This window comes from Anarrhichthys ocellatus, unplaced genomic scaffold (genome assembly GCF_004355925.1).
Source record: "Anarrhichthys ocellatus isolate YVR2014 unplaced genomic scaffold, GSC_Weel_1.0 scaffold25, whole genome shotgun sequence".
Classification (NCBI taxonomy): Eukaryota; Metazoa; Chordata; class Actinopteri; order Perciformes; family Anarhichadidae; genus Anarrhichthys; species Anarrhichthys ocellatus.
The window spans coordinates 2,442,228-2,467,918 of NW_022280055.1; the positions used below are offsets into that span (position 1 = coordinate 2,442,228).

At 43.2% G+C, this 25,691-nt stretch overlaps 1 protein-coding gene across 1 annotated transcript in view; it reads left to right on the forward strand.

Annotated features, from left to right (window-relative positions):
- Window positions 1-3,235: 3,235 nt before the first annotated feature.
- Window positions 3,236-25,691, forward strand: part of LOC116391178 (protein jagged-2-like) — a 28,446-nt gene continuing 5,990 nt past the window's right edge. The window contains exons 1-5 of the mRNA XM_031861523.1: window positions 3,236-3,565; window positions 4,229-4,549; window positions 19,413-19,467; window positions 24,403-24,660; window positions 25,619-25,679. Of these exons, the coding sequence (XP_031717383.1) occupies window positions 3,497-3,565; window positions 4,229-4,549; window positions 19,413-19,467; window positions 24,403-24,660; window positions 25,619-25,679 (764 nt within the window). The 5' untranslated portion in view covers window positions 3,236-3,496. The remainder of the gene's footprint in view (window positions 3,566-4,228; window positions 4,550-19,412; window positions 19,468-24,402; window positions 24,661-25,618; window positions 25,680-25,691) is intronic.

A 25,691-nucleotide genomic window follows, 5' to 3' on the forward strand; every position in this document is an offset into this window, starting at 1 on the left:
CCCCCCCCCCCCCCCCCCCCCCCGCACACACTGAGCCCCCAAAAGATGCTCAAAGATAAAAGAGAATCGACCCGTCAGCCGTATGTACAGAGACCGGAGATCTGAAAGGAGAAAAGCCATGAAAAATGGATGAGAGAAGAAATCCCCTTCACCCCCCCCCGGAGGCTGGCAAACCCCCCACAGCGCTCCCACTCATAATCCCTTCTCCTCCTGCACACACACACTCCTCTCTCTGCGCCTCACACACATGTATGCAAACAGGAGGACAAGGTAGGCACACACCACCCGAGGCCCTTTGGGAAGGTGTTGGTATTCGGGAGGTGCTATAGTTTGGAGCCATATTAGACTAATGTGAGTGTAATATGACTGAATCGCATAAACATAAATCTAAAGTCTGGAGTTGTTATTTTGCATGTTTCCTTTTTGATTTTCAGTTTTTTTGGAGAGACATTTTTAATGTAAAGGCAAAGTGTGTGGAGGTTCTTCTGGTGAGTCACTCGGGCTTAGAGAGACGCTTGAAAATTAGTCACCGTTTCAATTTCGAGGCTCATATTAGTGAATCATTAAGGTCTAAAGGCTTTTACACATGCATCTCCACCTTGACTTGAAAACTGTTCTGGGGTAAGCAGTGACTTTTTTTTTTCAAACAGGTTCAACACAAGATATTGATATATTTTAGCTGATATTCAAGTCTACAGCAATGCTAGCGTCTCTGTGAGGCTGTACTTTTAGTGCTAAATGCTAATGTCAGCATGCTAATATGCTCACAATGACAATGCTAGCATGCGGATGTTTAGCAGGTGTAACGTTAACATGTTCACCAGCTTATTTCATTGTGTTTGCATGGTAACATTTGCTAATTAGCACAACGGATGGATAAAACGACACAGGATCACCAAATGTATTGCAATCCATCCTGAGGGAGGACATTCATGTCTGTACTAAATGTTGTTTTACTAAAAAACATAAAATGTGAACCTCATGGTCAGAGCATCACCAAAGTTATTAGGATTCATCCTCAGGGGACCATAAATGTCTGTATGTAATGTCAAAGCTTTCCATCTAACAGTAGTACAGACATTGCCATCCACACAGCTGCACCACTAGCATGGCTAAAAATACAGGTCACAACACTAAGACGCACACCAACACACACATACACACTGTTCCTTCACCACCCGAGGGCCCTTTACTAGGTGTGATCCAACTTAAGGCACTCACATGTACTTGTGACAGCGTGTGAAATGTTCCAGTCAAAGCGGCTGCAGTGGCTCAGGCTATCGGCGGCCTCCTTCAAGGCCTATCTGAATCCGACGGTCTGGCAGTTGCCTGATGAGAAGGAGACAGAGACACGGAGGGCGGGGGGGTTGGGTGGGGTGGGGTGGGGGGTGTCACATACCTTTTGATTGGCAGCTTCTCTCTCTGGTTTTCCTTGACAGAAACAGAGTGGTAGCATGATGCATGTGACTTACACCTGAGCCAGTTTTTGTTATTGTCACCAGCCATAATTTGCATGTGTCTTATTCACCCGTTCATTATTGTATTAACTGCATCTGCAGTAGTTAAAACGTCCTGTTTATATAGATAATAAAAGCTTGTCATAGAGGCAAATAAGATAAACAACTTACTGAATCACATTGTTTCGTCAAAGTGATTAATAGAGGTTTTGGATGCAGCTGCTGTCTTTTCACTGTGATCGTCATCGAGCAAAATGCAGTCCACGAAAGACAAAATACTCTGGCACTCTAGAGAAGACATCAAATCGTAATGTCTGTAAATTAGCATTAAATATAAGAATAATGCACCGTCTAGTCTGAGTACACCTATTTACACCTATTTTTGTCATTACTTATGTACATAACAGTCTATTCTTTACTTGTATCTGTCCAGCTTTGTTGTCCTTGTCCCTAGCTGTTATTTCTATTTCTATGTAAGTACATTGAGGAAGATGCAAGAAAACAGAGACAAAATCTTTATATGTGTGCACACGTACATGGCCAATAAAGCTGATTCTGAGGTACTGGTTCACCTATAAATTAAAGTATATCCCCCATAACTTATTTGACACTTTCATGTCTTTAAAGGGTGTAACATGTGAAGACTGTGAGTAACAGGCCAGCTATATGGCAGAAAATACCAACTCCAAATTCTTTCTTATAGCTATTTTTTAACAATATACCATTTTTTTCTTTTTATAGCTGATTTGTGTATTTTCTCTTCCCCTTCAGACAGCCATTAGTTTCCATTTATTACCAAACACTACAGACTATCATTCGTTGAAGGCAAACCAGCTGCAAGTGTTTTAATATAAATATGCTATGTTCTGTATTATCTGTGAATCTGAGATATTAGGTTGATACAGCAGCAGATAGTAACAGACAGTAGAGGGCGCTCTGAACTGCTGCAACGTCTGGGGTTGAACTGAGGAGAGTCTCTTTACTGACTAGGTGATGTGCGTTAGGGGCAGTTTTACTTTCAGCAGCCATGAACAGGGTGTTGAATGAATTCATATGAATCACTCTCATCAAAGCCTAGCACAAATAAGTCGAAAGTAAACGTCATTTTTTAAAGCATCATTTTAAATTAAAGCAACTAGCTTAAGAATAAAATGAATTTGGATGTGGGCTTTGAAATAAGAACACACAAAGAGGCATTCAGAAACAATGTCCCGTGTAAAGTATTGATCTAATGTTAACTATAATCACGTTATCATAATCTAATCACATGTCAGTCACTAGAAATGAGTACAATTTGACCTCAGAAATTCAGTCTACTGGAAGGACTGTTGTTTTTCAAAGGTTTGTTGATAAATTAAATGCTTTGAATTAATGGCGCCTGATGTTAAAAAAAGGAAAGAAAAAAAAGCAAACAGTCATCCAAATTTGTCTTTGGCTGTAATTAAATTCAAAGCAGCGCCGATGAGATCCTCGTTTGAAATAATAGCCCTGCTCATCATAATGTCTTTGCGGGCGCGTTTAATTAAAGTGGACCCCTGCTTTGTTCGCATGCTGTAACGCGGCTTGTCCAAATGAAGCTCAATACAAACCCACCATATAATTCAAGTTTTGGGAGGAGGAGGAGGGGGAGGAGGGTCGGTGGGGGTTAGTATACGATTGTCCGCCCCTTAATCCGGTTGGCTCAGAGACTGCCCGCAGGCCAATTTGTAAGTGGTTTGCGGAGCTGCCAATCAAAGCAGACATCCTCTCCTCAGGCTGTGGCTACGGAACATCTCAGTTGCTGTGTGGAGAGATTTGACGGAGGGACACTCCTGTACATGGACCATCACTGCGCTGCAATCCGCCGCCTGCTCACGCACACACACGCATGTAATGCCTCGCTGAAATCTGGACGTACACGGTGGAGAAAACGCGCATGTGAATATTTTTATTTTTGCATGTCAGGAGAGGAGGAACTAGTCGCCGGTTCCGCGGCTGTTTGTCTTTTCTTATCGCTTCTCCCCCCCCCCCCCCGTATGTCACTCTAATTAATCGGAGGCATGTGGAATCGCACCAGGATTAGGAATCGCTTCCCAATATTGTGCCTGCTGTTGACGTTATGGACGGAGGTAAGAGGGCTCATTATTTATTTTTTTTTTATTCCCAAATTATTTTCACGCTGCTCCACGCCAAATAAAATAAATGTTTAAAAAAAAAAAAAAAAAAAATAGCAAATGTCAAAAGTTGGTGGGCGTGGGCAGATTAGCGTATTCGCTCTCCGGCGTTGCATATTCACATTAATCGATAATTGAATTACGTAGCCGTCAGTAGTGGAGCATTTGATCCTGTTACCATGAAAAGACAAGTCTGAGGAATTGATACAGGCTTCTCTCCATTTTGGTTACAATCCTGAGAGCTCTGTACGTTTCTTTTTTTTTTGGGGGGGGGGAATTAGGCCTGAACCAAGAAGTTGTAAATTGCATTGCATCAATTGAGTGCTGCAGCGCGTAATTTGCTCCCGTCAGAGTAACCCGATTGTCTAAAATCCCCAGCCTGCCACTATAGGCTGTTCACGTGCTCTATTCACGATGCAACACATTATTTTTGGATTGTCCACCCAATCTGAATATGTTTGTATGATTTTTAAATTGAGAGTCAGGCACTGCTTGGCCACTTGTCCGTTTTTTACGCACCAATTTGAGCAACCCAAACACCATGCTGCAGCCTGTGAATACACAGGCCTGTGTTTAAATTGGGTCTTCTTTTTTTTTTTTTTTTTTTTTTCTTCCTAGGTGTCCCAGTCAACCGGCTATTTCGAGCTGCAGCTGATCACCGTGGCGAATGTAAACGGCGAGTTGGCGGACGGGGAGTGCTGCGACGGCTCCAGGAGCTCCCAGGACCTGCGCTGCACTCAAGACGAGTGCGACACTTACTTCAAAATCTGCCTGAAAGAGTTCCAGATGGAGGTCACCACCACCGGCTCGTGCACGTTCGGAGCAGGATCTACGCAAGTTCTCGGTGGAAATACGTTTTCTTTTAAGAGCGCAAAGAATAACCCGAATAAATTCGACAACGGAGGCAAGATTTTGATCCCGTTCCAGTTCGCGTGGCCGGTGAGTTTCTCCAATGTTCTTGCTCCAATTAAGTCTACAAGAGTGTTTCTTGGCACGTTCTTCTCTGGAGATGGCGTTAAACACCGAACCCCGTGTAAAATGTGGGCAATGTAATGTTCACTTTGTGATGTATGAGTACACATGCCTGAGGAACACACCATAAAACAATGTATGAATGCCTTGGACCCACTCTCCCATTCTGCACATCACAGCAACATTGATCTGGATAAAAGTGAATCATTTTCTGTCACTGCAAACTAAGGCTACTAACTATTATTTTCATTATAAACTAGTCTGCCTAACAGTGTTATTGATTAATCATGTGGTCTAAAATACCTTTCACACGATCCTAGTCTTCAAATGTCTTCTTTCGTCAGACCAACAGTCCAAACCCCCACAGAATAAGTACATTTGCTATCAGACCAAGAAGAGTAGCACATTCATTTTGAGAACCAGGAACCGTTGGCATTCATGCTTGAAAAGTGACTTATTGATTAATTGACAAATTGTTGCGGCTCTAATTGCAGCCATCTTCCGATACAGCAAACTCTACACAGCTGTTCAGTAGAAGGCTGGACAGAAAGAAACTGTTATTAAAAGTTGCGATGTATGACCCAAATAAACTGCACCTACATGGATCACATTGATGCCACATAGACCAGAAATCCGTGTTCTGGGTCATGCGTATGTTCCTTTTGCAGGGAGGACAGACCTCGTTAAATGGGGCTTCTTGGCAGCATCCCGTCCTTGTGAGAATTGACACACATCACAGTCAAACGATTGCACGCGTCACACGGATCGGATTGCAGCTACAGTGGCTCGCTGGGTCATCTTTTAAAGTTGCCCTGATATATGGGGGTTGGCTTTGTTCCAATCCAGCCAGCTTGCACCTGCCAAGTCCATGATAGGGTAATTAGACTGGGGGGGAAATGCTTTGATATGTAGACCCTGGAGGGGGAACTCTGTTACTTCTCCGATGGAGGAACTGTGCCATGTAACTCCAGAACATGACATTTGGCTGATTCACCATGTTGAGGGAAATTCCATCATAATGCAATCCATCAAGTGGAATTTGGTTTATTTAATGTTGAAATGGTTTGTTTTGGATTTCTACAGAATAGAAACAGTTTGTTCATGAGATATCTCATTTTCCAAAATGACATGAAGTGTAGTTGCAGGTGCAGCCTGGTTGTATTTTTTATTTTTTTTTTATTTTTTATTTTTTGGATGGATGCTCCGATAAATTCTCTATTATAATGATGAATGAGTTACATCCTGCTGCGAGTGTGAAGTATGTGTTCGATGCCTCCGGGCAGTGGTTGGGTACGTACTGCTGGCTGGTTTTGACACCGCTCTTCCCTCCTCTGCGCCCCACAGCTTCGTCCCCTGCTGTGGGTGCCAGGTGGCCCCTGGTGGCCCCTCCAGGGCAATTAAGCTCTTGTGACTGCAGATGAGTGATAGCTGATGGATTAGGCACACGAATAAGGTGTGCTAAGAGCTAGTCCTGTGACGGTGAACACACTCTTAGTTGTTTGAGAGGAAGTCACTCCAATGATGACCCCTAGCTCTTGTTGCCATCAAGCTTTAGTGAATCTATTGTAAATGGGTTTTGGACAATGAAATGTAATCTAGTAGTGTTTTTAGGAATCAAGCTATTGTTATGGTGCTTCTTTTTTTAATTCAGACCGGAATATATGTGATTTTTATTTGGAAATATAGAGGTAATTAGTCTGATTAGTTGTTGGATAGAAAAAGTCACAAAAAGCCAAATCATTTTTGAAGCAAAATGACCATCGTTTTCTAGTTCCAGCTTTTTAGTCCTCGCGGTTTGTTTTTGGATTTTTGACAGTTGATTTGGACAAAACAAGACCTTTTGAAGACCTCACGCTGGGCTTTAGGGAATGTTGATTGTGAGAAATGGATATTTTGCACTGTTTTCTGGCGTTTTTATACACCATATGATTTAATTAAGAAAATAATCAGCAGAATAGCTCCTAATGAAATGTTTGTTGCAGCCTTTGGAGTAGATTAGTTTAATCAAACATGTTTTTTGGTTAACTCTGTCTCCTGTGATGGCAGACTGGATATCTCTGGGTATTTAATGATAGATTGGACAAAACAAGCCAAATAAATGAAGTTTTGAAGAATAGCTGATTCAGATAATCCAAATAATGAGAAGCTCTGTGTGCCGTGCTCCATGAAAGCTTGGCATGTTTTTGCAGCCTTTTGGGTTGAAGGCATCACATGTTTGATCCAGGTTTCATCTTTGTGCATTTAATGATCTCAGGGCTTCCTGCAGCGGATTATAACCGAGGCCTTGGAGAATGACCCGCTTTTGCTTACTTGTTTAAGCTTCGGGGGGAAATCGCAAAGGTGTGATTTCACACGGTAAAAGCCACCTATTTAATGAGGGAGGCTTTTGTTTAGACCATCAGGGTGGTTAGGGGCCACATTTTCCCCCCTTGGGCTAACCAAGGTGCCTCATGTACAAAACGCCCGCTCATCTAACATTCATGCATCACATAGAATATGAACCGGTGGTAGTCTCTCATTGGACTCATTGACTGACACCTCGAGGCAGAGGTGAAGAGGGCTATTCTGGTGTGTTGTCTGTCTCTTAAGTGGCGCAGGCTGATAACGGTGCACTATTCCAGGGCCAGATGTCACAACAAGCCTGTGGGGTCACTTGGTGTGGCGTTGTCGCTTTCCTCACTGAAGAAACAATGATGCAGTGTACTATAGGCTGTGTCATCTGGCCAACTGCCCACTTTAAGCCCCAATGAGGGCCGGACCCTTCTGTCATCCAGAACCCAACATCTTGAGACAATCTGAAAAATGAAAGAATGCAGGAATTATTTTACTTTAGGTTCCAAATTCGGAAATATTACATATTTTGTAACCCCTTGAATGTCGTTGTGAACAAAATAAAGCTGCATGGTTTGAATATCTTTCCTACAAAACAGTGATTTTCAAATGGACCTTGTAATCCTGAGATGTGACAATACCCTTTTGATGCCTTTTAATTGTATGAATAGTCACTTGTCAAATTGTCAAAGAGCACCTTTCATCTTCCGGTTGAGTGTCGGGCTGTAACGGTTACACTCATCCTGCATTTCTGGGAAAGGCGTTGTCTTCTGTGACGACGCAGACACATCATAGCCTCCTCTCTTCTCGGCTCAGCTATCATCCCACCAGCGTGATGCAGTCACTAATGGCTGATCTTACTCAGATTGCATGATACTCATTGTATGATGCTTATCCTTTCTTTAAAAATCCTCCAGTGATTCTCCAGCTCTGTAAAGAGACTATAGATGCTGCTGCCACCTCTTGAGTTCAGACTACACTCGGTACTCCCCCCCCCCCCTACACTCTACACTTCTAAAGCTGAATACCACTCATGTCTGTGCATTAAGTACAGAGCTGGAGCCAGGATGTGGTTAGCTTAGCTTTAGCAGAAAGACAAGAAACAAGGAGAAAGTAAAACTCTCTCTAGTCTCGTCGGTCGCCGGTTCAAATCCCCGTTCAGACCATGTGCGAAGTGTGGACTGGTAGCTGGGTGCCAGTTTGCCTCCTCGAACGAGGCACCGAACCCCCAGCTGCTCGGGGCACCTGTCCACTGGCAGCTCCCTTGGTCTGACATCTCTCCATAGGTCCCGTTTGTGCATGTGGGTCCATTTAATAAGAGTGGGCATGCACTGACCACGCCCACTTAGGAGACCGGAAGTGTACCATTTCAAACCATCCTTGTGATGGAGCATCTTTGCTAGCACTTCACACTAAAGTACAGCTGAGGCTGATTGCAAGATCAAACTTTTTTTTTTTTTAGCGTTGGCGTAGATAAAAAAAAACAAGCCTCTGGCATCAAGGCTGCAGGCTAGTCATCAAGAAATAGTTACACTCCTCCTAAAACCACAAATTATTGTTTTCACATTCCTGTTTTGTACAGCTTAAACAAACAAGATCTGTGTCAATGAGCTTGGTGTTGGTAGATGTATGTTATTGACATTTTATAGAGGGGCAAGCTCGCTATTTCCCCCCCCCCCCCCCACAGAAGACGGGGGCCTGTATCGATCCAAGAAAGAAAACGAGTGCGTTTCCCCAAAATGTTTAAACTACTGTTTTAAGACAGTGTTCAGATTGAAGGTGTGTTTTTTCCAGTGTCTGTACTGTAGCATGTGGATCATGTACTGCGCCTCGTTCGGCCCGTCTGATTGAGTTTCCATTTCGTTGGCCCATGCTGTGTTAGCACTTCAGGAGAGAGAGGGAAAGGGACACGTCTTACTTCCATTTGATCACTAATGAAATTGCCGGTGGAATTTCTCTGCCCCTCTCTCTCTCTCTCTCTCGCTTCCTCCCCGCCCCCCAGCTACATTAGCCGGACGTCCGTTCGATGTGAGCCAGCTTGTAACTGTATCTGCTCTGAACTTGGATATGTATCAGACCTCCCTCGGCTAGTAAATAGATGCATGCAGCTGACCCGCAAACGGCAACCAACCTCATCAGGAAGCTTGAGCAGTTGCAGATTCTGAATTAGAATTTGTTGTTGCCTCACTGTAATAGTCATGACAAATTAAACCTCTATATTCCTGTATAAAAATAAATAAAGCCAGCCTGTGGAGAGTATGTGTGGTCAAGGGATGAAGTGTGTGTGTGTGTACCAAGTTGGTTTGTTTGGTCTGTTGCTCGTGCACTCCCTTGTGCTGTGTGCTGTCAGTCTCTCGAGTGGGAGGTGTGGACGATCTCATTCACGTTTAAGCGACGGGTTGATCTGCACAGACCTGCTTGAGTTTGTTTCTCTTGGAACAAACCCCAACTATTTAAATAGTTTTGGCTCAGTGTTCTGGCCATGTGTACGCCAAATGCATACAGTTAAGCTGTCATACTTTTTCTTTTGTGCTACTGTCAAGCATTGTTCTGCATGTCTCCCTCTATAGAAAGACAAACAAAATTCTTATAAATTGTATGAATGTCTTTGGGGAACAGATGTTGCACCATTCTTCGTTAGTACAGAGTTCTATGTTTGGGAAGGAGGCTTTATTCGTAGCTTATTCAAACACTTTTGACTCTGTACATGTCTCTCCCCTCTGGATGCACACGCGCTCTCAGAACCAGAGGCTAACGCAGGCTGCCGTGGTTAGCCACACCTGATGCGGAGTTTGTCAGAGCTGTTGCTAGGAGACGGCAACATTGGCCTCTTGTAAACAATTATCTTTCCTCTCTGTGGCTCCCTCCCCCATCCTTTTCTCCTCCGGTCCCAGGGCTGCTGCGTGCAAAACCATTCGCACGAGCCTCACCTGTGATGCAGCTCAGCTCTGTATTGATTATGCAATCATTACCCCAAGGTGAAATGACAGCGTTTCCTTTAGCTTATTTTTAACTTGTTCAGCAGACAACAACACGTGTGCATTCAGTGATATCGCTTTCTGATCTGCTGACAGACGACTGTGGTAAACGTCATTTAAAACACTTGTCCGTAGCTTGCAGAGTCCCTACAAGACATGCTCACCCTAACCTTAGGCTTAACTAACAAGCAAAGATGCCATTGTTTGGTCCCTAGTGGCCCCTTTACGATGCGTTTAGCGTGGACATTTATATTCCTCACTTTTATCGGCTGCGCCACTCGTCGACAAAAAAAAATATGATTGCTTGAATCAAAAAGCTAATATTTCAGTCACCAAGGCTGCAGGAAATGTATCTGTACTGTTTTTGATCAGAGGTATCAAACACCCTCATGATTTTATTCGCCGTGAAACATTTCAAAGAGCGTTTCATCCGAGCCGTTCTGTTGTACACAAACTTTGTAAGCGGTCAGAGAATTAGCATGCAACGTCAGATTTCTGCAAAGAGCTGTGGATTCATCTCGGGTCTGCTGTTGCCTTACATCAGTTTACAAGCCTGACCGACATCTGCGTTGCTGCTTCATTCATCAACAAAGTGTGGTAGTGGCAGTGTGGTATTGACTGTGCGATCTGGACGGCTGCCCTGTGGAAACCCGTGTGGACTGAACTCCTGTCATTGCCATCTGACTCTGGCTACATTCTTGATATTGCATGGATCTGTGTTATGGTGTCGCAAAGGAGGCGGCAGGGATTTCCTCTGAGAACACGCTGTTTTGTTCATTGTGTGATTTCACGTGAGGCACAGCATGTACGGGTGGGAAGTAACTGCTTTTAGGGTCCATTAATTAAAAGGTTGTTCTCCTACTTGGAGCCTCTGGGAAACAATGATGTGTTAATGTGTGCCCCATTAATGTTGTACATACAAGAGTTTGAACAAGAATCTGGCACATTAGTGTAGAATTCATAGCTTTTTTTTTTAGGTTTCTCATCACTTGCTTGGAGCATTTTCAGTGTCAACCATTATGAATTTCCCACCTATTTTATATCCCTTTTTAACTTTTAGGATTTAAAGTTTCTGTGATGCTGTGAGCTTTTAAAGTGGCTTTCTACTAATTTTGGGACGTATCTCTGCCTCTGCCAAAATGCACCAGTTTCCCTTTGGTACTGTCCTCCTTACCTAGTTCACTTGTAAATCTGCTCGTCTGGGCTACATCCAGAAGTTAGTTTTAATCAACGGTCTTAAAATGGGTTGTGTACAACATCAACCTCTGCAGAAACTGGCTTTCTTGGTCTCTTGTTAGCCTTCGGCTTACCAGCCTGATGATAGGTGGCTGAAAGGTAGTGATGATGGAGCTAAGTGTCTAATTGTCTCATCTTAAAGTGGAGCCATCATAATCTGTTGGCATCCATCATGTCTGTTCCCTCTGTTTGCCCGGTACCAACAAAGGTATTCAAAAGCAAAACGGATGAGACTTATCTTGTATGAAAATACTCTTTAATTATTCTCGTTCAGGTTAGTGCCTCTCTGCAAACCACAGTTTAAGCAAACGGCTGCACTGTGAAAAGCCAATTTTGAGTGTATAAACCGACATTCAAATTGGTTATGGGCATGGAAATATTTCAAATAGGATCATGAGGAACTTGTGCAAAGATAATGCGAGGTGGTCAGGCATGCACCTGGTTTGTCCAAGATGCAGGTTTCTGTCATTTTCCACGATTAAATAATGTAGAGTATTTTGTAATGTCTTACTATAGTATCCTATGCAGACCGCAGTTAAGCCAGCAATGTGACAAGAAAGTAAAATGGGGGAACATTCACAATATAATGAGACCTAAAGCTGCATGTAATGTTGATTTTGTTCAGATCTTGTATCTTGAAATGGGAATGTATGAATGCTTTTGTTATGGTGGTGCAGGTATTCCTATGGGTGCATTCATGAGCGTGTTTTAAGGCGCTGGCCTGAGATCAGCCTCTCGTGGGTCTGAGCTCATGTGACACTTGAGGACGCTCCATTGTCTGCAGGATCTGATGCCGAAATGATGCTCATGTGTTTTTAAAATCAGCCTGTTATTATGCCTGCAGTGTATGTACAAGGTGTTCTGACTGGTTTTTAATTTGATGCAGATATCACAATGTCTGTCGTTAAACTGTGACTGAACCCTTCACAAAATGTAGTTTAAGAGGTTTTCAGTTGTCTACCCTCCTTTTTAATTATTGTCACCAGACTCCCACCAGTCCAAACGATCAATAAGATAATCAGTGGTTGAAACGTTTGACCTATTTCTCATTTGAGTCCGTTTAGGAGGCCACATTGTACTTAAAGTCAAATAGTTTTATAATTTCTTCGAGAACAACATTATTGATGTTTTTCTGGCAACATGAGGGAAATGGGCTACTTTGGAAGCACTGCTGATCCCTTGTGAATTAATGAATGACTGCTGGCAATGCAATGGGGTGAGGTGAAACTACAGCGGTAGATTGAGAAGCACTGCTACTATTATAGAGATGACGTGTTTACATCAATAAATCATCACTACATAAATTGTAACACCGCAATAGCAACTGGTCTTCAATTACCAAGGCTGAGAAGATTGGAAACCGCAAAAACATAATTTGAATTCCACGTTTGTGGTTCAAAGTCTGCTGATTTCTTTACAGCACAATGGAAAAGGTAGGATGGTGGGTTATGACTATACAACACCTACAATCATTTCCTCACATCCCACTGAATCTTTGTTTTTGGTGTATGGGGGAGAAAACGACTTCAAACATCAGTTGCTGCCTCCAATAAACGACAAAATGCAATACATGAAGTCTGCTGCTTGCCTGAACAGCTACGCAGATGTGTATTTTTCTCTGCATCGATTTGTGCGTGTTGCTGTGGCCCGCTGCGTCCCCTGCCTCTTGTTAAATGAATGGTGTGCAGGTGGTAGAGGCTCCTTGTGGGGGTAATTAAAGCACGTCATTACATGGGCAGTTAAATTGTCACTGTACTGTTGAACCTGTTTGAAATGATAATGGGGCTCGGCGGGAGGCGGCGCTGTATTGCACTCCAGTCAGGCTCCCTGTTGTTTTGGATCAGAAATTAGCCGGTTAATGTTTCTGAAGTATGTCTGCTGCCGTAGTAGCTCTCAGACTTCTTAAGGCAAATTAACACCTGAGGAAGTAAGTGACAAATGTCTACGGGTCCATGAGAACTGAGCAACAAGGGGATTGTTTAGAGCCTTTTAAGTTATTTGATTTGTGGCACAAGTGATGATGTAGACATGTCATGAGTCTTAAAAGCTATTGTTATTGCAATCCTTGTCAGACCAGTATTTTCAGATTTAAATACCTCCATATTTTGATACAAGAGCAACCTGTCCTTTTTGACTTGATCCATTACATTTTTAGCATGTAAGAAATTCAGTTTGGTGCATTGTTTAAAATCACCTCTGTTTTGACTTCAACAGTAAATTACTCCATGTCAACTCGTACGTATCTTTTATCCTTTATGTGAAATCATTTAGCTTTTCTATGCAAATGTGTTGGCGTTTGTTTTACGTGTTGCATACTCTTGGATCATGCTGGTTAATTAGCACCAGGAGGGGAGGGGTTTGTTGTATTGGAAGTGCATGGGTAATGACCCTGTTGGCATAGTAGCAGCATGTTCAATGGGCCGTGTGTGTGTGTGCGCGTGCACAGCCGGTGCACACCAGCCAGCCAAATGCCTTGCCTTCAGTGCGACATCTCTTGGCACACGCTTCCGGCAAGCAACTTGTGTGCCAGCACTCAACCTCTCCACCCAACAGATATGACTGTCATGCAGTCTGTAACCTGCTTTCTCGACCACACCTCGTAGTTGTAGTGGTGTAAATGATCATTGTCAATGGTGCTTGCCTTGTCTACAGAGATTCATTTAAACTAAACACCAAAGAAACTAACAAGGATACTGTTTTTTCCATTTACCTCTCAGGTTGAAGATTCAGAATGAGTGACATTTGATGCATGGTGTTTTTGATGAAGGGTTTGTGGTCCGGCACATGGTGAAGACAATGGGATGGAGTTAAGTTCAGCGAATACAGTGATATCTGACTGTTGCTGGTGTTTGTTTGAGAAAGCACAGTGGTTGTGGTGGCGCACTCGCAATAAATGGTGCTGTCAGTGCAAATGACAGCAACAGTGCTGACAGAGCTAACTGTGTTTACCTGAGGGGGAACTGGAGGCTGGGCACTATGATTCTGCGACGACGTCGTTGGTTGGGGAAAGCATTATCGGCTGTAACCGCCGTATGATTCTGCTTATGCAAGACTGTTGAGCTCCAGTTTCGTCTACATGAAATCCTGGGGCAAGCAAAGTACAGAGATGTTAAGTACGGATGTCGAACGCACTCAAAACCTTCCAGCTTGTACTTCTCTGCCTGCCAACATCATCTCCACATTTGCAAGGGTTTTGCCACTTCAGGTCATTAATCCTCTGAACAGAGTGAGAAGCTCGACAGAGAGAGATTTGCATTTGGGTCCACGCTCCGGGCAGAAGTGATGGGAAGCTGGTTCAGTCCAGCTCGCATCCACTTGTCTCAGGATGAATGTCACAAAGACGCCCTCTGAGAGCACAACCAGTTTGGTGTCTAATTCTTTAACCTCAGTATCATTCGGAGTTGATGATATCAAACTATTTCCCCTCCAGTTAGTCCTAACGGCTAATTAGACTAACGGATGCAACTGAACATTTTACACTTGATACTTGAACATAATTTAATGGGATGGCCCTCATTCTATTATTCCTCCTACTGAGATAGCTATTATCCATCACTGCCCATTAAGAGAGATAGTAGTGCTGCTGTTGTTCATCCGGATTTTTACAGGTAATTCTAAAGATCAGTGTCCAAAGAGGGTAGAAGTTTCATCACATGCTGTTGTGCCCACTGCCCTTCCTATTCAGCAGAGATGCCGTAGCTCGATTGCCCTTGCTGGAACAGCGTCGACTCAGCCAGAGTAAAACCAAAAGCTGGGATTGACATCACAGATTAATGAAGATTACATGCAGCGATTACTGGCCACGGGATGAATCGTGATGACCTCATGTCCCATCAGAAGGCAATAAATCAGGAGATGTCAGTGGAACTCTCCGTGGAGGAGTCGGGAACAGGGAGGTGGACGTTCAGGTCACCTATCAGTGACATGGGAACAGAAATGGCTCAGGGTTACAGGCTTTTTATAGGTTGTACACATCTATGAATTTTCTAGTTATTGCGTGATGGGTATATAAAAAATAAACAGCTCCCAGGAGTAATTCTCAGAGCTCAATCAACATTTGAGGTCCTTACTTTCCCCAAGAGTCAATCAAACGTCAGATCCACAATGCAGACTCACCCCTCCATTGATACCTCATTGTTGGCAGACTGGGATCTCCCACGGGATTACACACCAGGCCTGGATCTCACATTCTTGGTATTCTTCGAATGCAAACGCGCTTATCACCCCACATGCAGAGGGCTGACCCCTCTTTTGAAAAAGAAGCGTGCAGATCCCATGCTTAGTGACCCCAACCTGCCCCGGCTTCCACTTCCCACTGCCACCTCTTTCTGTTCCCTTTCCCTCTTTTTAATTCCACTGGCCACCTTCCCATCCACCCCTCATCTGGCGTGGGAACCTACACCTGTGGCTCTCCCCAGACATCAACACCACATCCTCTTCACCAAAATGGCCTTTTGTGATGACTCAAATACCTGAATTCAGTGAATTGATGAGGTTTGGTGCAAAGATGGAACTGTTACATCATTTTAAGATTCACTGAGTACATGACGCATAAACATCAAATTTTTTTTTTTTCACCATGCCCCCCTTCTTGACTTGAAAACTAGGATTTCTCTGAGTAAATCCTCTAATCCATTAGGGGAAGGGCTGGGTTGGGTTTTTGAGATTTGATTGACAGCGGATTCTTCGGGGTCTCTGATAAAGTATCTCAAAGTGTCTGATGTAGCTGATGTGTGTATTGTGTTGAGAAAGTGGTAGTTTAATGAAATTAGGATATTTTCTGTGGTGTGTGTGTGTGTGTGTGTGTGTGTGTGTGTGTATATAAGATTAAGACTCGTGCAATAACCACTAGCAGCTTCTTTTTTTTTTTTTTTTTTTTAAACTTTGCCCATGCAACTGTCCAGCCCAGGCTCGGCAGCACACATGCTGACACTAATTGTCCTCGTGCTGACTGTGTCTCTTCATGGACAATGGTTTTGATTGGGATGGGGGTGAGTTATGATGTTGGGACAAGGGTCTTTGTTCAGTAGCCTTTCCCCCTTCCCTCCCCCACACCTCCCCTTTATCCCCCTGCCCATCCATCTATCTTGTTCGAACCATTTGGGCAGCTGTCACTTAATCCAGCTAATCAGAGTGGGATGGTCTGTGGGAAACCAGACCGTGGTTTTGCTCAACCCAAACATGCACTGACTCGGGGAACTATTTACCCAACCAATTACAACATGTAGGCATTCAAGCAAGACTGGATTTTAGGCAAACCCAAAAGGTGGAGGTCACATTATGGCCACCGGTTCTTTCTCTGCTCTTTTGATTCTGCCACACTTGCATAGTCTCCTGATACAGGCAGGCATCATCCACTAATTCATTCATTGCCACTCACAGTTCCTCTTGAATGCATTGGCAAATGCACACACCCACCCACATGCTCAGACTGGGGCAGCTAGCCCACCCTTTTGTGGTGGGGGGAGGGGGAATGGGTGGAAAGGTCAGAAGCCGAGCTACATGTCGTGGGATGATCCACGTTCATGTCAAATAAACCATCTTTGAGGCTGCGTCTGTTGTGCGTCTGCGGTTGGACATGTTGGCAGAGCTTCTGGAAACGGCAGCGCAAACGTCGCCCTTCGCCAAAACCCCCAGACTCACCATACTCTTATCTTCTCACCCACCTCACTTACCCCTGTCTGGGTTTGGCCTGTCACGTATTACCGGTAGCTACAGTCTTATACAGCTGTACCCCCTTCTATGTCAAAACTATGATCCCAAGCCCTTTAGCTCACCCCTCTCCTGTCATCTTCTATCCCCTTCTCTTGTCACCCATGGTCTTTCACAATAACACCCCCCTCCCGCCACCACCCACAGCCAGACAAGCCTACTTAATCCCGCAGCCCAGCAGCAACCAGCCTACCAGCTTGTTGGTCCCCCACATCAACAACACAGACTGACACACACACACACACATTTTCCAATCCCCCTCCCTGTGATTTCTCTTTCCCGCTTCAATGGGGCATTGAAGTCTCTCAATTATTTGCCTTATGCTTTTTTTTTTTTTTTTTTTTCTCCTTTGTACCACCACCCTCAGGCCAACATCCTATCAATGACAGTACAGTAGAGGTCACAGCAGTCACACTGTGGCTACTACAACTGTCACTGGTAGTGACGTAATGAGTGTTATTTAGGTCAGCTGGTTGCCTAGCAGTGTGCCCTGTAGCACACCAGCTAGATTACTCTTGTGATGCTAGTTAGCTTGGTTAGTTTCCGTGTGCGTGTGTGTCTGCATGTGTTAATGTTTACTAAAACCAGTGTCGGCTCAGGCTTTTACATCATTGCAAACAATTTGACAGTTTGCATGTTTTCAAGAACAATCCGCCCCAATATCCAAAAAGTATCAATTAAAATCTGTACCTAATTTGTCTAAATGTAATTGACATAAATATAATTGCAATCATTCAAATTATATAATCATTCAAAGTTATGTTGCTAAATCATTAAGAATTGTTGTTCTTGTAAGCATGGTGATGTGTGCATTGGGAGTGGGGATGTAAAACAGAAAAATGCAGCAATTCATAAATGCCTTAAAGCATTGATTAATTATATTTATTCATTAGTTTCTGTTCCACTAATTAATTAATTAATAAACTAATCATTTCCACACAGTAAAACATATTCATCAATGCACCACTCCTGTTATACTGGTCAACTGTTATACTGATAATCTCCTTAGCTGCTGATTTATCTCGCTGTCTGACAACCAAGGACAAAGCCAGGCAGAGTTCATCTTACACAGCTAATATTGGCAAAGTGACCTTCTTAATGGACATCCTACCTGCTGAGGCTTCATTTTCTTTCCTGAAATCGTGGCGGAAGACCACCAACCTTTTAACAGCCTTTGTTTGTGGAAGCGGAAAGCTGAAACACTGGATTTCAGTGGTGGTTTTTCAGAAGACATCAGGTCTAGAGAGTTGGTAGAACATAAACCAATAATCCCAATTATGATACCGTGTTAATGCATCAGTTGCGAACATTCAGTAGCTAGCAGCAGTTATAATGAATAGATATATTTCAAAGAAATCGTTCAATAGTTTTTCTTTGTATGTTTATATTGGTTTTAGATACCATGACATCACAACCTGTGTTTGTGTTTTTTTTTTTTTACCATGAGGTTGCCGGACAAACCAACTCGGACTCCAGGCAGTCCAGGTCGAGAAAGTCCAGCACAAAACACTATCTTTAGAGGTGCTGCCAGGCTAGCGGTTTCTTTTGTTTCCAGTCTTTATGTTAAGCTAAGATAGCTATTCACCTCCTGGCTCATATTCAGCATACAGACATGAGAGTGGCATCAATCTTTTCATGAAATTCCTAGTTCCCATTTGTTTTTGCATGATGTGTAAAATGTCCGATCGTAAATATTTAGTTATTATTACATGCACCTTCACCAGGACTATCTTTGTGCATCCATGGCCTTTTCCTTAGTTGAACTCCATCACAAATCTCAGTGCCAGGATGTTTGGTATCAAAGCTTCAGGGTAGGTGCAGGTTCATACTACCACATTGCGTTCTGAGCCAGAGGAATGTTGGTAGAGCTGAACCAGTTTGCTGGTCCCTTGTGTCCTCTCCACATCTCAGTCCTGCAGCTTCTCTTGGCTTCTTTCCACAGTTGTACTATCCTGCTCTCTTATCTTTTGAATCATTGGGTTTCATTGCCAGAGTAACTCAAGCGCAACTCAGAGTAACGGGGCCAAGTTGCATACAAGACTCTGTAGTAGCGATGAAATTGAATTTTGCATCGTGTGTAGAATGACTTGCAGAACTATGGCTGAAATGATCATCCACAGTATTCTCTCTCAATTATAAACACATTGTGATAGTTGGTTATGTTTACTCCTCTGCAAATTTGGGAACCAAATTACAAAGGCCGATTGTTAACTGTTCCTTTTTTGTAGCGGACAATAGACGAGGCATCATGTAGTTCTCAAGCACTAAATGATCAAGTCTTTTATTCTTTTGATGTAATTTGGATTGAAGTATTCGAATATTTACACAAAGATATTAGAAATGTAGCTATGCTTAATAGTTGCAAATGTTTCTTTGTGCTTAATATCATTCCTACTATGCGTTCGCTCTATGGGCAGCTTGAGACATTGTTACTCCAATGGACACCAGTCTAGTCGCTGAATTACCTGCACATGAATGAGCAAACTCCTACACCTTTTGTTGTGGACATGAAGAGAGAGATGCTATTTCGTCCAAATATCACTTGACTAATTTATTTTTTCCTTTCCCTCCAGCGGATGTACACGTTGATTGTAGAGGCCTGGGACTGGGACAACACCACGCGCAACAGTAAGTCTAAACTTCACACAGCTCTGTGTGGTGACTTCTATAAACTGATTCTGGCGGTTTTAAAGGATTTGCAGTAAGGTTCCTAGATGGACTGTTTGCGTGCCATATTGTTGTCAATTTTGCAAAAGCGAAACTGGTGGTTTGCAGATATGAATCTATTACTCACTCAACAGAAAAATGTATCTTAAATCATGTATTGCTGCTTCAAAATGTGCTGGTTTCTTTTTTTTTTTAATTTGAATGTCACTGGAATATTCTGAGGGATTATTTTCTGACATTTAATAGACCAAGGAATTTATCCAGCAATCTACGTCCATCTGCAGAAGAATTGATCATTTACATAATTGTTAAAATAGTTTGAAGAGTTAAACTCCATCATGAATGTGAGCCTTCCTGTTCACATCTTCAAATCAATGAATGGGTTTTTGTGTTTTCATTTTGTAAATAGAAACTAAATTTCTGTTTTTAACACTATAGGTTTACAGGTTGAAAACATTGTACTGTACACTGTAGCCCCCGAAATGCTTCATATAGAATTCCCGTCTTGGTTCTTCTCGGCTGTGTTGGCTGTGGCCGTCAGGTCTGACCAGCTGTATCCTGTTTTCCTTTGGTTATGTCCGCTGTGTGGACTCCTGTATAACCCCTTTATCCCGTCTGAGAGGTAGCCCAGTCTGGGAGGAAGAGGACCCATTGAGGACTGCATGTCTGGATGTGCGGAAGTAGCTTTGATCTGTGGAGACGGTGGCATTTTTCACGAGTCTCTTCATGCCTTTCTGTGCATTCAAGAGTGTACGTGAACGCATTTATAGTCGGGACCATACTGTCCTGTCCAGTTCAAACTGGCTCCTTATTTATATGAGGTCATTACATCCTGTTTTGTCCATAACATCAAACGCACTTCCACCCGTGAATGCAGACAATGGAGGAGAAATAGATTTTGACATCATAGCGCTTTGATTAGACTGCAGCAGTTGTCGTTTCTGCCGGTGGGCCTCCACTAATTGTGTACATTTACAGTAATTACTTCTGATGAACCTTAAAAGTTCCTTGAGAAACAATCCAATTGATTCTCTGCCAGCTACAGGCACTTAAGTCTCAACCAAATGTCTATAAATTGGCAAAATAAATGCATTTCAGATGTAAGGATACAAGAAATATGAAGCACATTTTCATCACTTCCAGTTTGATTCATTTCACTGGCATTAAATGAGAAGGGGAACACGTTCCTTGCTCTTATCTCAAAGTATAGAAGGAATGTGATAAAACGTTTGACCTTTTGAAGCTCACGCAGGTTTGAGTCATTCTGTGTTGGATGCTGTTTGAAAGCCGCATTGAGCCTGATGTTAGGTCACAGACATCAGCTGACTTCAAACTTTGTCATGGGTCAAGAAACGCAAACGTCTGGAACAAATGCTTCTTTTGACCCCCGTAAGAGATCACAAGGGAGTCTGCTTGTAGATGGAAACTTAAGCGTGAAGTCTAATGGCTAAAATCTAATTGTAAATCAAGAAATCTGTCTGAATGTCCTTTGCATTTCTTGAACAGTTCAACCAGTCTTCTTAACACTTGGTAGTTGTCTTGGTGAGGACCAAAGGGGGTGCTGTGTCAAAGTTGGTACAGTTTGGACTCTCGACACATTCAATATGAAGAAACCAGCAAACAGCGCTCTGTGCAGCGGCGAGGCTTCAGGCCTCAGCTGACCGAGGCTACGTACACATCACGGGTGACACAGCAAAAAGGCTAGAAGTCTGTTTCAATGGAAGCCGGTGACTCAAAGCGACGAACTGCCGCTTGACAATTGCCAATTGTCGCCAGGTGACCGGCGTGACGTTCAACGAATCACAGTTGAGCTGGTCCCCACTTTTTTTTTTTTTTCAACGCTCCAATGAGGCGGTGCAGTGTCGACCGATCTATGTTTTGACATAACTACGTCAACGAGCGCTTGAGCAACACTTTAACGGCAACTCGCCGACATGGTAGCTGGCCATGTTGCTCGTAGTCTGAACACTGCATGAGTCGAGCATGTCTCTTCTGTTCTCTTCCCTGGAGTCAACGAGTGACGAGCTGTTCTAAACAACGGTGCAAGCAGCACTCCCGGGGCCTAACGGCACTGTTGCCTCTAAAGTATTGTACTTTACAAAGCTTACGGAACAAACCCTGTCAACTCATGTCGCAGTCAATGAAGACATTATCATGTTCAGTAACTGCAAAATGTAAATTTTACTATTTATTTGGTGTATATATAGTTTGGCTCTACAAGCCTGCTGTGTGGTTGTTAGTTAATTACCTGGTAGCACTGCGGACTAGATGTCCGCCGATTTCCTCCAGTCAAACTCGATCAGCACAGGAATCGGCATGATCGGATCCGGCCACATCTTGATGCCATATACAGTATAGTGAGCCTGTTGTCAAAAATATGTACTGTACATGGGCTTTTTGATTACATTTTGAAAAAGGTTGGAATAATTTACAGCAGGCGGCTCGAAAGAGTGAACATCCAGCTAAAGACAGTGTAGTTGTCTGACCACATCCTGAGGGATCAGTCCTAAACTGCAGGACAGAAGGTGTACAACGGCTAGAATCCGGTACTTTCATGGCACACCAGACGACCATTGTTGTAATGCATATCTCTTATGATATGGAGAAGTCTTCCCTGTTGCATTTTGTTGGAATTGTCATTTTTGAAAATGCATTTCATTCTTTCTCTGTCCTCCTCTTGTCTTTGTCGCCATCTCATCCCAAGTAAAAAAAAATCTGTGTGAATTGACAGTAAACCACTGAGGTGAGGCACGGAAAGAGACATGTTGAAGTACATGACGGTGTGTGTCCGTAAGACATTGAAACTTGTTTTCTGGCCTGAGTCAGCACCAGCCTGCCGTCTTGTGCTACCAGTGAGTTGGTCTGTCAGTGAGATTCCTCTCCTCCGGCGTCACGTCCTCCAGTGTACTTCTCTTCCTTTCCCCCTTGTGTCCTCAGGAAAGGCAGCCGGCTGTTTTCCTTGTGTTTATCGAGCAGGAAGTGGAGTGGACTGGACGGCCGGGCTCAGTGTTTAGACACCGAGGTAGCAGAGCCCGGTTTGGGCCCGGAGCCCATTGTTCTCTATCTGGCAACTGCCGGGGTTATTTCTGTTATTGTTGCCTAATTCTGTCTGACATTGTGTCAGTCCCCCAGCAGAGGAAGGTGTGTGTGCATGTATTTGTGTGTGTGTGTGTGTTCCTGCTTGCTCACTTCAAAATGTCTATGGTGCATTGCAGCCCAAAGCCAGGGAGAAAGAGGAAATCGCAGCAGACCCCCTATTTCCACAGAGATTGTTTGCCAGCTTCGATCCCACTGTGATAAAGATTGCTTTGCTTCTGGAAGCCGGCGCTGCAGCGAGCCCCACAGAGGCAAACCATGTTCAATGTGAGCGTTGGCGTGCCAGAGGCTAAATGGTAGCAGCAACCTCCCGACATGACTGTGCACATACAGACGGCTCAGAGGCACCGCTGATGTGTGCCGTCACCAGAAAATAGATCAATTTGAAGACAATTAATTTCAATTGCGTACTTAAAATTCAGAGGGTACTTTCCACACGCACGCATATAATATGATATCAAAGCATCTGTCTGCTCAATAAGAATGCACTGCTTTTCCTCTGAGGGAGTGACTTTACATCCGAACAAAGGAGATTCCACATCGTTTTACGATGTCTGTGTTTCATATAGAAGATTGACAACATGCAGTTGCGAGGACTCGTTTCTGAATGTTAACTTGTAGTGTCATGTTCTTTGATAGATAGATTTTCTGCTAAAGGTCTTGAGCCAAGATGCTCACCTATCCAAATTCTGATTCATCTCATTAGTTCATGACAGCCCAAGCAAACTTTAGTCGTGCAACCTGCAATGCCAGGTTTCTTTGGCCCCTTGGGGGGCAGCAGAAATGAGTCGTGAGCACAACGTTGGCATATTATCAGCTTTTAAGTTGATAGGGTGAACTTGTTGGCAGACAGTTGCTTATTTATACTTCCAGTACTTAAGGAGCAACACTCACTTTCATTTGTAATAGTGGCGCAAAGGATGATAAAATTCACAGATCAGATCAGCACTAAAGTAAAAACGGAGCGATATAACTTTTAGAGATCCCTGATCACGTTTTTTTGCCGCCAATATTAAATTGCCGATCATTGATGATCCATATTGGCAGATACAGATCCCTTTGTTGTTTGATTATAGCAGCTGGTGTTAAAGGCTCCACACTATTTCTTTTTTTTGCCACCTTCCCAAAATTCATTTTGTAAACCATCAAAAATTAGAAATGTTATCCTTTTACTTTGTTATAGTCATCTATACTTTTTCTTCATAGAATCACACAATTCAAATAAGGCAGTAAAAGATTGCATTTTAAATAGATTAAAACAGATCTTGTCATTAGTAGTTGTAATGGTGTATTATAATCTGCTTGGAGTAAACGGGTTATAATTCATCTCTAATATCTATTTATGTTTTTGAAAACATCTCCTGGAATTATTCAAGTTTCTCACCAACACTACATTTTACGAGATTACTTGAACGCATCATGATAACGTCATAATTTACCTTTGCCCAATCCTCAGAGCCTGAACGCATCATAATGTAACCGAATGGAGCTTTTTGGATTGTATCCAATTCTAAAAGATTCTCATGGACGATGAGGTTCACTGGATGTTGATGATAACAACATTTCATTTTATCATATTGTGAGGACAAGGTGTACTAAGGGTATAAGGAGGGAAATGAGTCTTCTGTAAACGTAATAATCTAGGATCGGTCTTTTCCTTATTCAGTGTGGCAGGTGATTTGTAAGTGGAGACGGGGATATTTTGAATGTTTTTACCTTCTTGGTTCTGTTGTCTCATCTAAACAAAAATATTCATCACTTTGACACGGCTGATTTGTCTTCATCTGTTTTATGTTTCAGTTGAGGACGAGCTGCTGATCGAGCGCAGCATTCACACTGGTATGATCAACCCCGGCGACCAATGGCAAACCATCCTGCACGACGGGCCAGTGGCTCGCCTCGTCTATCGCATCAGAGTGCGATGCGACGAAAACTACTATAGCAACAAGTGCAATAAGCTGTGCGTTCCTCGGGACGACTACTTTGGCCACTATCGCTGCGAGCCTTCAGGAGCCCGGGTGTGCCTGGATGGCTGGATGGGCTCAGACTGCGGGACAGGTGAGCTGCAAATGTCCAGTAATTGTAAAAAGTTCAACATTTGAGCTTCTCAGATGTGAGGGTTGGCTGCTTTTCCTTGTGGCATTTGATGGTACACTGAATATTTTTGGGGTTTTCACGACTGTTGCGTCAAAATAAATCACAGAGAGATCGCTACATTCTATTTTAGACGCAGAATGATGAATTAATTAATAACATAATCACTAGTACGTCGCCATACTTCTTTCTATTAACAAAGCAGCGTATGCTAGCCTCCTACAGTTTTTGGATGCAACTATTTGAGAATTTGTTGAACATTTTAACGACTTCAAAATTGACTTCAAATCTGTAGATTATGTAATTAACATTAGCTGCAGCCCTATTTTTCAACTCTATCGTAACGTGCTCAGATTATTTGCTGGATAAAATGTTATTAAAAATCTTAAATTGAACATGTCATCTGATGTACTGCACTCGTTTGAGTCGTATCAATTTAAGTAAATCCAAAGCAATTGTCAGAGTACCATTTTGAAAAGCATGCCGGAAATGCGACGTGCGCTGCCTGCTTGTGTTGAAACATGGCAGTGTTGGAGTCGTGCTTGTGGGTGGTGTCGGAGAGAGCGGGGGGCCTCAATAAATCAGCCAACTGACCTTAGAAGATGAAGGGTGAAAAGAGGAGGGGAGAGGGGCTGGGTTGTTTTTAAGAGGGGGTCGTGTTGGACATACAGGCTATAAAGTTGTCTCTTCCTCGACCCCAAAACCCTGGTCAGGGTGCCATGAATTCTCGCGTCTCGTTGCACTTGTTAGAAAGATGGCAAACAAACGAGCTTCCCCTTCTCCCACCTTTCCATATCGTTGCTTCCCTTCTTATCTCCCCCCCCCTCTCTCTGGGAAGAAATGTAATGATACATGTCTCCCAATGGAATTTAATTGTCACCTTTTTTGAATTACTTCTCTCCGTCTTCTTGCTTTTTCTCAGCGATCTGCAAACAAGGCTGCAACCTGTTATACGGCGGCTGCTCTGTCCCGGGGGAATGCAAGTAAGATTAGCA